We start from the raw sequence: 16,188 nt of genomic DNA on the forward strand, positions 1-16,188 counted from the left end.
TAAAAATCAAAACTGAGGTGACATACACAAAAAAAGAAAAAAAGGGGTCAAAATAAGATGATGAAGCAGAAGAAAATATAAAAGGATGGAACTAAAATTAGAAAGACAAAATGAGGAGAGAACAAAGAACCTATATGACGATGCAACAGTAGGACTGTAACAGTGAAGGTCAGTGTAGTGATAGATGGAGTAACCATACATTAACAGTCAATTAACTTCAAAGTAAACTGAGTGGGAAAAGTATGAACCATTGCTGGAACAAGTTTCCATCTGCAGCAATTAAAGCCAATGTGATAGGAAACAAATAATACATTTTATGTAAAGCAAAGTGTGTCTTCTCATAACATAATAATGTGCAAATTGTGCATTAAGATGTAATGGTTTCCAAAACAGTGGCGCGGTTGTCTTCCTTCACTTTCATTGATAATCTTACACTGGTGACATTACTGTAAACACACGCACACTGCAGTTTCTTAGGTTTTTCTGGTGTGCGACTGATTGTACCATTCTCCTGAGAATTTAGCATACAAACTGTGTATTATTTTATTCTATCATCTTTCAGACATGCACCTGGGACAGCAATATTTAATCTTCCATTATTTCATCTGTTAACTGAGGTGAGTGCATGACTGAATTAAATCCATTTGACACAATGATATAAAGACATGTAAAATGCGCATTCATGGATAAGTCAATCAGTGTAACAGTGTCAGTCATAGATAAAACATGTGTATGGCATATGTCGGGATACCAGGCAGTGAAGAATCAGAACAATAATTCCTCTGAGAGCACTCATGTGAAATGAGCAGTTTCCATGAATTTTCAAGCTGGAATATCTCATCTTTGTATGTTGTTTGGTTATTATACTTCCACAAACGTAGTTGCAGAAGAATGCTAAAGGCATGGCTTGCATTAAGCAAGCAAAAGTAATGTAAATGAGAAATACATATATAATTCAACAAACAAAGGGAAAAGCGTGTGGAGTGTGTAAAAAAAGAAACTGATGAAAACAGAGCATTGTGTGAAAATATAATACTATCATATGAAAATAAAAAAGTAACAAACACTTAGAAGTAGCTAACAAATTTAACAACATTTTCACAGGTGTTGAAGATAGTATAATCACACATAAATAACAATACCCAATCCAATAAACATATGTAGTAGGTCACTGTACTTCAGCACTGTCACACAATACGAAATACCAAAAATAAATAAATAAATAAATAAAATGAGTAAAATACTCTAACTCTGCAAGCAATGATGGCATCTAAATGCGTCTAGAGGGTTCTACAAATAATGAATATGTGACAGTCTACAGTTAAGGAAACTTGTTAGCATATAATTATTGTTTCACTAAAAGGTAGGGATTAACACTTACTAAAATGAAGTGCTTGTTTATGTTAATACGAAAATATTTTATGCAAAGTCGGATTTGACCCCTTGCCATCATTTTAGGAATGTCAGAAACACCACCATTCTAGTGTCAAGATGTTTCAGCATCTGTAATGTTGAGTAGGCAGTTGGGAATGGTGTATTTATTCTTAGATCTGACACATTTTGGGAGTTTTTCTTGAACATATGTACTTAATTAACTGGAAACTTCAATGTTTGAGGAAGCAGAGTGAAAATTCACTCAGGAAATATTCCCCCAGGGAACGGCTTAGCCCTTTATCCGCAATATCATATCTTTCATGAGTGCTAGACTGACAAGGTATGCAGGAGAACTTCTGTGAAATTCAGGAGATAAGTGATGAAGTATTGGCAGAAGTAAAGCTATGACCCTGAAAGGCAACGGTTCCAGATTCAAGTTCCGGTCTGGCACACAGGAACTTTCAATACAACAGGTGTTTTGAAGGCACCCAGGACAATCTGACACTAAATTATTCTGCTGTGTTTGATTTCTTCAGGAGTTATTGTCAAAGTAATTATTACATTACATTTTCAACATAAAAAAATAAATATAACTGATTTAATTGAAAATCATCAAGCTGGTGTAATACAATGTTTTGTGTCTGATGATGATATAGAACTAAAATGGCATGAAACAACTGCCCTACTTGGTGTATGTGAAACAGTCACCACTCTTGCGAACACAGCATTGCAAAAACACACCAGATTTATCAAATGAGGACTATGTTACAAGTTCTTTGCATTAGTATTCCCACACTTCACATGCAAAATAGGAGATGGGAAAATGTCACAGACAAGCAGATAAACAGAGTACTCATCATTCCAGGTGACAACATAGGGATCATGTTAAGCAATAGACAATCGAGGCACTTATGAACTGAAGAAAGCTGTGTTGACATGTGTTCAAAAAGGAGGAGGAAGAAAGATTAGTGTTTAACATCCTGTCAATGAAGAGGTCATTAAAGATAAAGTACAACCTCATACTGGAGATTTCTTACTGAGAAGTGCATTTAGTACCACGGAATTCCTTCCACAGGAATAGCTTAGCTTCACGTTTGTACCATACTAGTTATAAGTAACTAAGAAACAATGTATTATTGGATTTGTTTTCATGATTTACCTATGTACTTATGAGACAAACTGTTCTATGTGTCTGCAATCCAAAGTAAATCTTGTATTTATCTATGGAGAATAAATACATTACTTCAGTTTGATTTTCAGTGTTCAGGGCAAAATAAAAAAATTGTATACGAAATATCCTGTAGTAGATCAGTATGTGGAGTGCAGAAACACATAATAGGAAATGACATTCACATTAGCTTTTGAGCACTAGCCCTTTTTCTAGCAATAGCACACATTCTCTCACACAACACAGACACCCAAACACACACACTTGTGGCCACCACAAGAATTGCCATGGTTAAAGTAGGGTGCATTTGGGTGTCTATAGAGTGTGTGTGTGTGTGTGTGTGTGTGTGTGTGTGTGTGTGTGTGTGTGTGTGTTTGTGTGTGTGTTCGCTCGAAAAAGAGCTAGTGCTTGAATGCTAGTGTAAATGCTGTTTTCTATTATGTGTTTCTGTGCGCCATACTCTGATCCGCTACAGGTGAGTGGTTGCCTTTCCCTTGTTTTATGTATTGCTCAATTAAGATATGTTAGAATACTTCATCAATACTAGCATCAGCTGAGAGAGAATGATAGCTCTAGTGTACATTAAAAGAGAAAGAACCAGTCATGACATTTTTACTTGAAGTGATTTAGAGACACCACACGGGAACTTTAATAAAGAAGGCTGCATATGGATTCAAACTAAGACCTCTCCAGTGTTTAATCACATCTGCTTCACTGAGTTAGACTAATTTAGTTCTACATTTGACTCAGATTTAAGTAGCAATAAAATGTTCTTTTTATTGTGTACAACTAAATAATGCTACACTAATCTCATAAATCTTGATTTATAGTATAAATTATTTATATACAAACCTTTATTTTCTAATTAAGTTTCTCAAAATACAAACATTATATGAATAGACAGTCTTTCAACATTATGTTACTTACAATCCCAATAAGGTCACCCTTGCCATATTCACCAACTTGCTCCTTTTTGCCATTGCTGTGTGTGATTACAGATCTTAGACGACCACTTAGAACAATAAAAGTGCTGTCTGACTCATCACCTTGCCTGAAACAGAAATAAGTTACATTATTTGCGTATCTGATGACCTACGCCACTATTTTTCTTCTGCAATTCTGTATGCAGTAATCATGTCATTTTTCCATAACGCTCAAAAAATCTACCACCTTCCAAAACCAGACTACTACTTTCAAGAAACCCATACCAAAGTATTCATCATTCTTTGTGTTATCGACATTATTGATTCAATATTATGAAAAGGATAGTTGCTATTTGTCATACAGCGGAGATGACGAGTCACAGTTAGGCACAACAAAAAAGACTGTCAGAAAGGGAGCTTTGGGCCAACAATGCCATCTTTGAAAAGAGACAAAACACACACACACACACACACACACACACACACACACACACACACACAAATGCAACTAAAACACACATGACCACAGCCTCTGGCCGCTGAAGCCGGACTGCGAGCAGCAGCGCTTGATGGGACAGGCAACCGGGTGGTGGGGGTAAGGAGGAGGCTGAGGCAGGGACAGGGAGGGATAGCAGAGTAGGGATGGGAGACTGTGAAGTGCTGCTTGTGCGGGCATACAGGGACAAGGTGGAGGGAGGGTAGGGCAGCTAGGTGCAGTCAGGAGGTTCTAGATGGACATATCATCATTGTGACCAGCGATGCGGTCATTTGCCCTCATTACCCGGAGGTGTCAGTGGAAATTTTCCCATTGTGGTGCCTCAATTATTCTCAGTTCCCCTAACCTTTGCACTTTCCATAAGATGGATGCCATGGAGTGAATGACCTTGGAGGTTGTGTGTTGACTCTATATTGTTAGGCTCACAGAATGATGCATTAGGTGCTGTCATACTGCACTGTTCGTACTTCTCAATTACAACTTGGCTCAGTGTGCAAATGTATTATGAAAGGCACCCTGAATTCTGCAACAACATATTCGTTGCATGCCCCTGGTACTGGCTGTAACAGACGGTATAAGCTCTGCTGTCGACATCATGCAATAACTTTAAAAAATTATATGTGCATCTTGGGAGTTAGACCAGCTGTGCAGCAATTGTGTAAACCTGCTATTGGTGGTGTTTTGTGGTAAGTTCCTATGCGAGCAAACTGCTGAGGTCATTGGTCCCTAGGCTTACACACTACTTAATCTAACTTAAACTAACTTACACAAAGGACAACACAAATGCCCATGTCCGAGGGAAGACTCGAACCTCCGACAGGGGGAAATGCGCGAACTGTGGCGAGGCGTCTCACACTGCTCGGCTGCTATTGGTGGTGATCAGTTTTTGAATATTTCCATCCAAACTGTCAATCTATGGATCTGGAATCAGTTTGCAACTTCTATTTACGTATTTGGATAATTTTTAGTGTTGGCATTACAATATTGTTCTCTTTGTTATTCTGTTCTACACAGTTTAATTAGTTGATTAGTTAGTGACATGTTCCTTAGATCATTTGAGTGAGTCAGTTTACAGGATATGTATACATGATTATTTTCAGTTGAATGTTACATGCTGGTAACTAACGAGTTCATAAATGGCACACTGGCCTAAATTTAAAATTAATGAACATAGTCCTCATGTTAAAATTTTCAAATGTGTGTGAATTCCTAAGGGACCAAACCGCTGAGGTCATTGGTCCCTAGATTTACACACTACTTAAACTAACTTATGCTAACAACAACAACAACAACAACAACACCACACACACACACACACACACACACACACACACACACACACACACACACACACGCCCAAGGGAGGACTTTAACCTCTGGCGGGAGTCTCTGACAGCTTTAATGATAATGAGTTATAAAGGTCAGTTTTTCTTCTAGTGTTTTAGGTATGGACATTGCTAGTCTTTTCAAACTGTGATGGATTATTTGCAATGACTTTCATTAGTAACTCAGTCACAAAAATGGTGAATACCAAGCCCGCTTCTGCACTGGTTGAAACTGTATAGTGCAAATATACAATTTAAAAATTGAAATAAAAGCCTGCAAGAAGAGCCAATCACATGCTCCTTTGTTGATTTCGAGAAGGCATGTGATTCTATCCAGTCCCAGTCCAGTCCACTGAAGAACAAGGATTCAACCCAAAAACCCTACATCTCATCAAAAACTCACCTCTGAAGTAAAATTCATTGGTGAGGTGTCAGAACTATTTCTGTTCAGAACCAGTGTTCAACAGGGCAACGGTCTGTCTCCTATCTCTTTAAACTGGTTTTTGACAAATTCATCTGAGAGTGGAGAAAGAACTAAAACCAAAACCACTAGAAGCCCACACAACTTGGAAGACCTTAAAATGGCATCCAGATTTCTCATTTAGCTTTTGCAGATGATCTGGCAAAAGCAGATGCTGAGACGACAGCAATCAAATGGATAAAAACTCAAGGAACATGCTGAAAGAGTTGGTCGTCAAATATTCTTCTAAAGAAATTGAGTACATCTGCTCAAAACACTCTGCTCATAAGCTGATCACAAAATGGAGAAATTAAGAGTGTTTCATACTTTAAGCAATTAGACGAAATTCTCGATCCTACAGGGGGAGAGAAAATGGCACAGAAAACCAAATGTAAAAACATAGGAGAGCTTATGGTAAAACTTACATAACCTACAACAAAAAAACATGATGGCCATACTCTAAAAAATCTGGCACTGTAATACAGTTATCAAGCTTGAATTCTTGTACGGAAAATAAAAAAAGGATTGAAGACAAATGCAGACTACAATCCCCCGCTCCCCCCCCCCCCCAAAAAAAAAAAAATCAAATTTCATGGCAGACCGATATAACAAGTCAAAATCGCATCCTGAATTCAGCAGGCCAAAAAGGACTTAGAGAAGGCTCATATAAATCAATCATATATTTTCAACATAAAATCGTACAGACAAAAAAAATTAGCAGACAAAGTCACCAACAGACCACGGACAAAGTTGACTGAAGAAAGAAAAAGAATCCAAGGAGAAAAAATGAGAACTGCTTGGAAACTCTGAAGGCTGAAACATAATAGCTTTGTGTGATCCAACAGGGTCTAGTGACACCCAACAACAACAACAACAACAACAACAACAATAATAATAATAATAATAGCAGTTAAAATGCCTAAATCTTTGAATAGATATCTATAAGATAACTGCTGATGAACATAATTTATTACGCTTATTGCTTACTTTTATGTGATTAATGCTTTCTGAGTGATGAATTACTCCAGTAAATTACTCCATAATACATTACCGAGTCAAAATATGAAAATATGTTAGGAGGTTAACTTGTTTGGTTCCAAGACTAGCGAAAATGGTTCAAATGGCTCTAAGCACTATGGGACTTAACATCTGAGGTCAGCAGTCACCTACACTTGGAACCACTTAAACCTAACTAACCTAAGGACATCACACACATCCATGCCCGAGGCAGGGTTCGAACCTGCGACCGTAGCAGCAGGGCTGTTCTGGACTGAAACACCTAGAACCGCTCAGCCACAGTGGCTGGCCAAGACTAGCAATTATATGAAAAACAAAAGTAGTTGAACTTAATAGTTTGAGCAGCTGAGTACTGTGTTTCTTCCAGATTAATATTTCACCAGTATGTCAACCCAAGAATTTTGAACATTCTACCCTATTTACTGAATCCTGTTCATTTTCTATATCAATCTTTGGTATGACTATTTGTTGAACTCATATAGTGAGTTCTCTCACATGAAGGGAGAGTCTATTTTCAGAAATTAACTTAATAGTGTTTTGAAAAACATCACTAACAATTTATTCTTTTCCTTTCTTTCTAATGGGATTCATAGCACTAGCATCACCTGCAAAAAGTACCTATTCTGCTCGTTGAATGATAAGTGGAAGATCCTTCACATATATAAAGGATAGGAGTGTACCCAAAATTGAAAACTGTGGGACTCCCTTTGTGACTTCTCCCCAGTCACTAAAATTTACTTTCCTTCCAACATTGTTTGAATTATTCAGCACAACTTTTTGCATACTGTCTATTAAGTATGATTCAAATAGGTTGTTTGTAACAACAGCAGTTCCATTAAACTTTTTCTCTAGGAGAGTAACATGATCTATGTAATCGAATGCCTTGGACAGATCACAAAAAAATCCAGCCGGTGAAAGTTTGCAGCAAATGATCCAGATATGCACATTTTCCCGTTATGATTTTTTACTAAATTGTTTACTGATGCACTGTCTACTTTCTGAGAATCCTTCAGTGACAGCTCTGCTAGCATAAAAAGTTTCTTCAGGATTAGGAATAGTGTTGACAAAGTTCATAAGGCATATCACAGTAAATGTTAACACCACTAACAGATTTTTATTGATGAAAGTTCATTGTAGTTGAAAGGATCATTATCTTTTAAACGTTCATTTCATTCAAAAGAAGTAGGTCTTTATTTCAACAATTGGTAGTCAATCCCAGGCATGCTTTCTCTCAATGATTTTTGCATTTATAAATAATAGCACTACAATTAATAACAACATTATAAGGATATTTCTTGGAATGTGTAACACGCTGTATCCAGCTCAAATTTCCAGTTTGTCCTGCATGAATTCATCCACTGAGTAATAACACTTCAGTGTCAGTACCTCATATAGCTTTCTTTTAAGTGAACCTAAATTTCTCTGCATCAACTTCTTTCCTTTTTAATTTATTACAAAATTTCATTCCCATGTATTGAGGTCCCTGGGAAGGGAATACAGTCTGAGGTGGTGAGTAGGGAGCATAAAATTTCTAGTATCATGTGAATGGACAAAATGGTTTCCCTCAAATAATTCACGTCTGGTGTACAAAAATGTAATAATCTCATGTATGTATAAGGATGGCAGAGTTAATATTTTAAGTTTTCTAAATAATGGTCGACATGCTTCTTTGTGATTTGCACTGCACATATTTCGAATGATTTTTTCCTGTATTTTTAGTATCCGCACATTGTTTGTCGAGTTACTCCAAAAAACAGTACCATACCTAATAATGGATTCAAAGTAGCTTGTATATGCTACTTTTTGTGTGTCCATGTCAGTTGCTGTTGATAATATTTGCACTGCAAATGAAGAAAGCTGCTCAGTTTGTTTGCCAGGTATTTAATGTGTGCCTGCCAGTTCAAATTTTTTGCTACATTTAAACCTAAGAATTTGACTGAGTCAACTTCCTCTATATCTTGGTTGTTGTGTACAATCATAATCTGCTCACATTTTGACTGTTTGGCTTTGAACTGCATCATGTGAGTCTTAGATATGTTTAGATTCAACTCATTTAGCTGAAACCAAGTTTCTAAGGTACTGAAGGTGTTGGATCACAAATTTGGGAATTTTTTCCGAATCCTGATCTTCAACTAACACAGAAGTATCATCTGCAAACAGAACTGATGGTGAGCTGATATTTAATGGGAAGTCATTAACATACAAGAGAAATAGAACTGGGCCTAATATGGAGCCTTGTGGAACACCCTGAGATTTTTTTTTTCCAGTCAGAGAAATAATATGCACCATTGTTTGTGGGAATGGGCGCAAAACATCAAAACTCCAGGAGAAAATGGATAGTGCATGACCCATGTTTATGTCAAATGATACATTACATGGCAATCAAGATGCAGGGTATAAGAGAGGCATGCATGTTCAGCAGCTGAACAGCATAGACATTCCTAAGAGAGAAAACACTTACAGGAATATCAGTGATGGTAAAAAAAATTTAAGAAACTGGAATTTCGTGATTATAAAACTGTCCTAAGAAACAGCTGACCTTTCTGAAACGATACTGAGAACTGTGAAGTAGTACAGGAAGTTCACCTTCCACCTTCTGAACCACTGTGCTTCAGTTTCTCATTATCTCCACTGGATGGTAATTGGGCAAAACAAGTTAGTAATGGTGTTTCATCTGTCACTGGTAAGAGAACTTGTAGAAACTTCTCAACAGAACTGAAGAAATTCGAAGAAGGCACACTGATGATGAGAATCCTATAACTATTTATTGGTATACTTTTTTACACGTTTTAAACAAAACAATCAAAGATAGCAGTGTTGATGCATAATTGCATGATTTGGTTGGTTAATGGGATGTTTAAGGAGGACTAAACAGCGAAGGTCATCAGTCCCCCATTCCAAAAACAGGCGAGCCAAAAATTGGCTGAGCAGGTAAAAACCAAAGGGGGGAGGAGACCCCCCCCCCCAGGCACTAAAAGAACACAAAAGCCGCAACAAACACAACAGACAAGAAGAGTACACACAAACACCAGACAGAAAGAAACAGAAGAAAAGAAGATGGCCGGAAACTGGTTGACTGACCACGAGAACAAAAAAAAAAAAAAAAAAGGGAAAGAGTCAACCAGCCGACGACACACTAAAATCTGCAACCAAATATGAGAGACACGAGGAAAAGAGACACGGAAACGGAAAGGTGCAGGACCTCCCTACATGGAACCATAAAAAGGACTACCACGGATAAAATTTAAAACATTGTCAGCCATGGAGGCAGCGTCGCATAAAACCAAAGGCAAAGTGCCCGGTAGATTAAAAGACTGCCGGAGGGTGCGCAGTCGGGGACACTCCAACAGAATGTGGGCTACCGTCAGCCAGGACCCACACCGACACAGGGGGGGATCCTACTGACGCAAAAGATGGCCGTGCGTCACGTAGGTATGGCCGATGGGGAGCCGACACAGGATGACAGAGTCCCTGCGAGAAGCCCGCAGGGAGGAGCGCCACACATCGGTCGTCTCCTTAACAGCCCGCAGTTTATTCGGGGATGTCAGGCCATGCCACTCAGCAGCCCACATTCCAAGCACCGTACGGCGCAACACCAACTGCTGATCTTGAGCTGGGAGGCCGATCTCCAAAGCTGGGGCATCGATCGCCCCTTTGGCCAGCCTGTCGACATGTTCGTTCCCCGGGATGCCAACGTGACCTGGCGTCCAAACAAAGACCACCGAACGACCAGAGCGGGTAATGGTGGAAACAGACTCCCGAATAGAGGACACCAGAGGAGAAGAGGGATAGCAGCGGTCGATGGCCTGGAGGCTGCTCAGGGAGTCACTGCAGATGACGATGGACGTACCTGAGCAGGAACGCAGATGCTCAAGAGCGCGCAATATGGCCATACTGCAGCCAGCCGGCAAGGAGCGCTGTTCAACATGGGCAGCGTGAGCAAAAGCGTAGGCAGTGCGACCATCAACCAGGGAACCATCAGTGTAGACAGTCTCACAGCCCGGAAATGAGGCGAGGAGCGCAAGAAAACTGCGACGGAGGGCCACAGGCGGAACCGAGTCCTTGGGTCCCTGTGCCAAGTCCAGACAGACGGACGGACGGACGGCTGGGGCAAACACCAGGGAGGCGTAGGTGCACGGACCCGGAAGGGAGGCAGAAGAGGGAATGAGCCCAGTTCCGACAGCAGGGACTGGACGCGGACAGCTATGGAAAGCCCAGACCGAGGTCGCCGTTCGGGCAGATGGAGGACCATGGCAGGGAAAAGCAGGCGAAGATTGGGATGGCCCGGCGAGCAATGCACGTGGACAGCATAGTCGGCGAGCAGTCGATGGCGGCGAATCCGCAGCGGGGGAACCCCGGCCTCCACCAGTAGACTATCCACGGGGCTCGTACGGAAAGCGCCAGTTGCAAGCCGAACCCCACAGTGGTGTATGGGGTCTAACATCGTCAACACTGAGGGTGATGCAGACCCATAGGCCAGGCTCCCATAATCAAGCCAGGACTGCACAAGAGCCCTGTATAATTGCAACAGCATGCAGCGATCTGCACCCCAAGACGTGTGGCTCAGGCAGCGGAGGGCGTTGAGGTGCCGCCAGCATTTTTGCTTCAGCTGAGTAATATGAGGAACCCATGTGAGCCGGGCATCAAACACAAGTCCTAAGAAGTGGCAAGTGTCAACCACTTCAAGCAGGTGGCCGTCGAGGTAAAGTTCAGGATGAGGGTGGACCGTCCGACGCCTGCAGAAGTGCATAACTCGAGTCTTGGCTGCAGAGAACTGAAAACCGTGAGTCAGAGCCCATGACGCTGCCTTGCGAACGGCTACTTGCAGCCTGCGTTCGGCGACTCCTGTAGTTGTGGAGCTAAAGGAGATGCAGAAGTCGTCGGCATACAAAGAAGGAGACACCGACGACCCCACGGCTGCAGCCAGACCATTAATGGCCACTAGAAATAAGGAGACGCTCAACAACGAGCCCTGCAGGACCCCATTTTCCTGTGTATAAGATGAACTAGAGGCGGCACCGACTTGCACCCGGAAAGAGCGGCAAAATAAAAAGGTTTGAAGAAATGCCGGGAGCCGACCACGAAGACCCCACTCATGCAACATAGCAAGGATGTGATGCCTCCATGTGGTGTCATAATACGCCTTCCGCAGATCAAAACACACAGTAACGAGATGCTGACGTCGGGCAAAGGCCGTACGGATAGCAGTTTCCAGATGCACCAAATTGTCCATTGCAGACCGGCCCCGACGGAAGCCACCCTGGGATGGAGCAAGGAGACCGCGCGACTCAAGGACCCAACACAAACGCCGCCCCACCATACGTTCGAGCAATTTGCACAAAATGTTGGTGAGGGTAATGGGACGATAGCTGTCCACCGCCAATGGGTCCGCACCGGGCTTCAAGATGGGGACAATAAGACCCTCTCGCCATTGCGACGGGAACACGCCCTCGCTCCAAATGCGGTTAAAGATGGTGAAGATGTGTCTCTGGCAGTCCCTGGAGAGATGCTTCAGCATCTGTGCGTGGATGCAGTCTGGTCCTGGTGCTGTATCAGGGCAATCGGCGAGGGCAGCGAGGAATTCCCTCTCGCTGAATGGAGCATTGTATGTTTCAGAACGACGCGTGTGGAATGATAACGGCGTCTGCTCGGCTCGCTCCTTGAGAGAGTGAAAGGCGGGGGGATAAGTTGCAGTCGCAGAACTCTTAGCAAAGTGCGCAGCAAGGTGTTCAGCAATGGCGGCAGCGTCCGTGCAGACAGCGCCGTCCAAGGAGATCCCAGGGACACCCATAGGGGTCTGGTATCCATAAATCCGCCGGATCCGGGACCACACAAGCGAGGGGGAGACACGGGAGCCCAAGGATGAGACATACCTCTTCCAGCACTCCTGCTTACGCCGTGTAATAAGACGACGGGCCAAGGCATGGAGCCTCTTAAAGGCGATGAGGGCCTCTAGAGACGGGTGCCGCCTATGACGCTGGAGGGCCCGCCTACGGTCGCGAATAGCCTCAGCAATCTCCGGCGACCACCAGGGTAGAGCCTTCCTCCGAGGGAGTCCAGAAGAGCGGGGGATGGCAGCCTCGGCCGCCGAAATGATTGACGTGGTTAAGACACGGACCACCTTGTCAACGTCACCCTGTGGGGGAGACTCGATGGTTGCAGCGGAAGTAAAAGCCGGCCAGTCAGCCCTGTGTAGAGCCCAGCGGGGCAGGTGCCCAGAAGAATGACACCGGGGCAGTGACAAATAGATGGGAAAATGGTCACTACCACACAGGTCAGGATGCACTCTCCAGTGGAGGGATGGGACAAGTCCGGGGCTGCAAAGAGAGAGATCGATGGCCGAGAACGAGCCATGGGCCACACTGAAATGCGTGGGAGCACCGGTGTTCAAAAGGCTAAGGTCGAGCTGAGCCAACAAATGCTCCACGGCACGACCGCGGTCATCGGAGAAAGTCCCACCCCATAGAGGGTTGTGGGCATTGAAATCGCCCAGCAACAAGAAAGGTGGTGGCAATAGGGCTATCAGAGCAGCCAGGACATGCTGCGCAACGGCACCATCCGGTGGAAGGTAAAGACTGCAGACGGTAACAGCCTGTGGTGTCCACACCCGAACAGCGACAGCCTCTAAAGCTGTTTGTAGAGGAACAAACTCGCTGTGAAGAGAGTTAAGGACGCCACCAGACACCATTTCATAAGCTCCCTGGTTCTTATAATAACCCCGATAGCTACGGAGGGCGGGGGTTCGCATTGGGGGAAACCAAGTTTCCTGAAGGGCAATGCAGAAGAAAGGGTGAAGGCTGATAAGTTGGCGGAGCTCAGCTAGATGGTGGATGAAACCGCTGCAGTTCCACTGGAGGATGGTACTGTCCATGGATGGGAAAGGCGTGAAGGGACTGGGGAGGCAGATTACGCCTCCTGGGCCCCTGCCGCTACTGAGTCACCACCTGTACAACAGCCATCCATTGCGTCCGAGGGACTGGCGAGATCCAGGTCCTCAGCGGACGCCAGAATCTCCACATCATCTTCAGATGCAGAGTGAGAAGGTTGCGGTGGGACAGGTGCCACCGCAATGTCAGTATGCTTGGGAGCCTTTTTCTTGGTCTGCTTTGCGCGCTGTGCCTTAGGTTGTTCTGGCTGGGAGGGCCGCACCGGGTCAGCCTCAGGGACTGAAGACGACCTCGACACCCTACGACCAGCGACCGGTGGTTGTTTCAGATACTTGCGGGTGTCTGCTGTGCCGCCGGTCAGAACTTGCGAAGGGAGGTCCCCAAGGGACCCCTTCATTGCGAGAGTAGCCGAAGAAGCCTTACGCTTCTCCGGCTGGGAAGGGGGAACTGATGTCCCCGATTGTTGGGGTGGGGGGGGGAGGGGGGTGTTGCTCCTGAAGTAGATGGAGCAGGAGCAACAGGTTGTGAAGTGCCCCCCACAAGCAAGGGGGCTGGTGGATGCTGACCGATCTTAGAGCCGAGTCGTGATGATGGAAGAACCGTCGTTGCAGCAGCGGCGTAGGTTGACGTCATTGCCACAGGATGGAGCCGCTCGTATTTCCATCTAGCCTCGGGGTAGGTCAGGCGGTCCAGGGTCTTATATTCCATTATCTTCCTTTCTTTCTGGAATATCCTACAGTCCGGCGAGCAGGGGGAATGGTGTTCTCTGCAGTTAACACAGACAAGAGGCAGGGCACATGGAGTATCAGGATGGGATGGTCGACCACAATCGCGACATATGAGGCTGGAAGCACAGCGAGAAGACATGTGCCCGAACTTCCAGCATTTAAAACACCGCATCAGAGGAGGGATATATGGCTTCACATCACAACGGTAAACCATCACCTTAACCTTTTCGGGTAAGACATCACCCTCAAAGGCCAAGATGAAGGCACCGGTGGCGACCTGATTATCGCTCGGACCCCGATGGACGCACCGGACGAAGTGAACACCTCGTCGTTCGAGGTTGGCGCGTAATTCATCGTCGGACTGCAGAAGAAGATCCCTGTGGAATATAATACCCTGGACCATGTTGAGACTCTTATGCGGCGTGATGCTAACTGAAACATCCCCCAACTTGTCACAATTGAGCAACATCCGGGACTGGGCAGAGGATGCCATTTTGATGAGCACAGAACCAGAGCGCATCTTGGACAAGCCCTCCACCTCCCCGAACTTGTCCTCTAAATGCTCCACAAAAAACTGGGGCTTGGTTGACAAACGATTCCCCATCAACTCGCGTACACACAAGGAACCGGGGTGAATATTCTCCACTGCCTTCTTTTGCCATACGTTCCTCCCATGGAGTGGCCAGGGAGGGAAATGATCGTGGTTCGTATTTCCTACCGTTGAGGTTAGACCTCGATTGCTTAGAGACTGCTGGTGGAGGCCCACCAGTGAGAGATGATGTACCACGCTTCATTGCGGGTCATCCGCCCTGATGCCACCTACTCCGACCAAGGGCCCTCCCCACGGGCGCCACCCAGCCGCAGCAATGGCCACCTGGCAGGATGGCCATTGCCGGGAGTCCTGATGCCCCAGAGAGATGGGCATCTACTCCATGGTATACGTGGGGAGTTAACGGCACAGGCATCAGTAGAGCGATCCCTGTGTTGTCAGGGGGCTACAACCAACAGGGTACATGGCGGCCCCACCACAACGGACTGGCTACCGTGCTGGATCTTAGGTGCAATAAAGTCCAAGGTCGTCATCGCAGTTAAAAGCAACACTGCAGAGTGCAGCGTGGTAATCGTACCCAAGAGATGGAAAACGAGCGGGACACCATTGCAACGACGAAAAAGCCAGCTAAAGGTCGCAATGCACGACGGATACAGTGCACCATGTAAGGCGCCCTTCCCCAACTGGCTCGCTCTTCAGAATAATTTAGAAAGATGGAGGTCAAACCCGAGAGGGGACCATCACATAAGGCCAAAACGTTTGAGACTCCTTTTAGTCGCCTCTTACGACAGGCAGGAATACCGCGGGCCTATTCTAACCCCCGAACCCGCAGGGGGGTTGCATAATTTGCTTGTCATAATACACTCCTGGAAACTGAAATAAGAACACCGTGAATTCATTGTCCCAGGAAGGGGAAACTTTATTGACACATTCCTGGGGTCAGATACATCACATGATCACACTGACAGAACCACAGGCACATAGACACAGGCAACAGAGCATGCACAATGTCGGCACTAGTACAGTGTATATCCACCTTTCGCAGAAATGCACGCTGCTATTCTCCCATGGAGACGATCGTAGAGATGCTGGATGTAGTCCTGTGGCACGGCTTGCCATGCCATTTCCACCTGGCGCCTCAGTTGGACCAGCGTTCGTGCTGGATGTGCAGACCGCGTGAGACGACGCTTCATCCAGTCCCAAACATGCTCATTGGGGGACAGATCCGGAGATCTTGCTGGGCAGGGTAGTTGACTTACA

The 16,188-nt window shown here is 44.6% G+C and overlaps 1 protein-coding gene across 6 annotated transcripts in view; it reads right to left on the reverse strand.

The window, feature by feature from the left end:
• Positions 1-16,188, reverse strand: part of LOC126248562 (neuropathy target esterase sws) — a 228,076-nt gene that overhangs the window by 119,036 nt on the left and 92,852 nt on the right. For all 6 annotated transcript variants that reach the window (XR_007545508.1, XR_007545507.1, XM_049949654.1 and 3 more), the window contains exon 14: positions 3,470-3,593. Coding sequence is in view for 4 of the 6 variants with exons in the window: in XM_049949654.1 (XP_049805611.1) it covers positions 3,470-3,593 (124 nt within the window). In the remaining 2 variants the exon portion in view is untranslated. The remainder of the gene's footprint in view (positions 1-3,469; positions 3,594-16,188) is intronic.

Source organism: Schistocerca nitens, chromosome 3, assembly GCF_023898315.1.
Source record: "Schistocerca nitens isolate TAMUIC-IGC-003100 chromosome 3, iqSchNite1.1, whole genome shotgun sequence".
Taxonomy (NCBI): Eukaryota; Metazoa; Arthropoda; class Insecta; order Orthoptera; family Acrididae; genus Schistocerca; species Schistocerca nitens.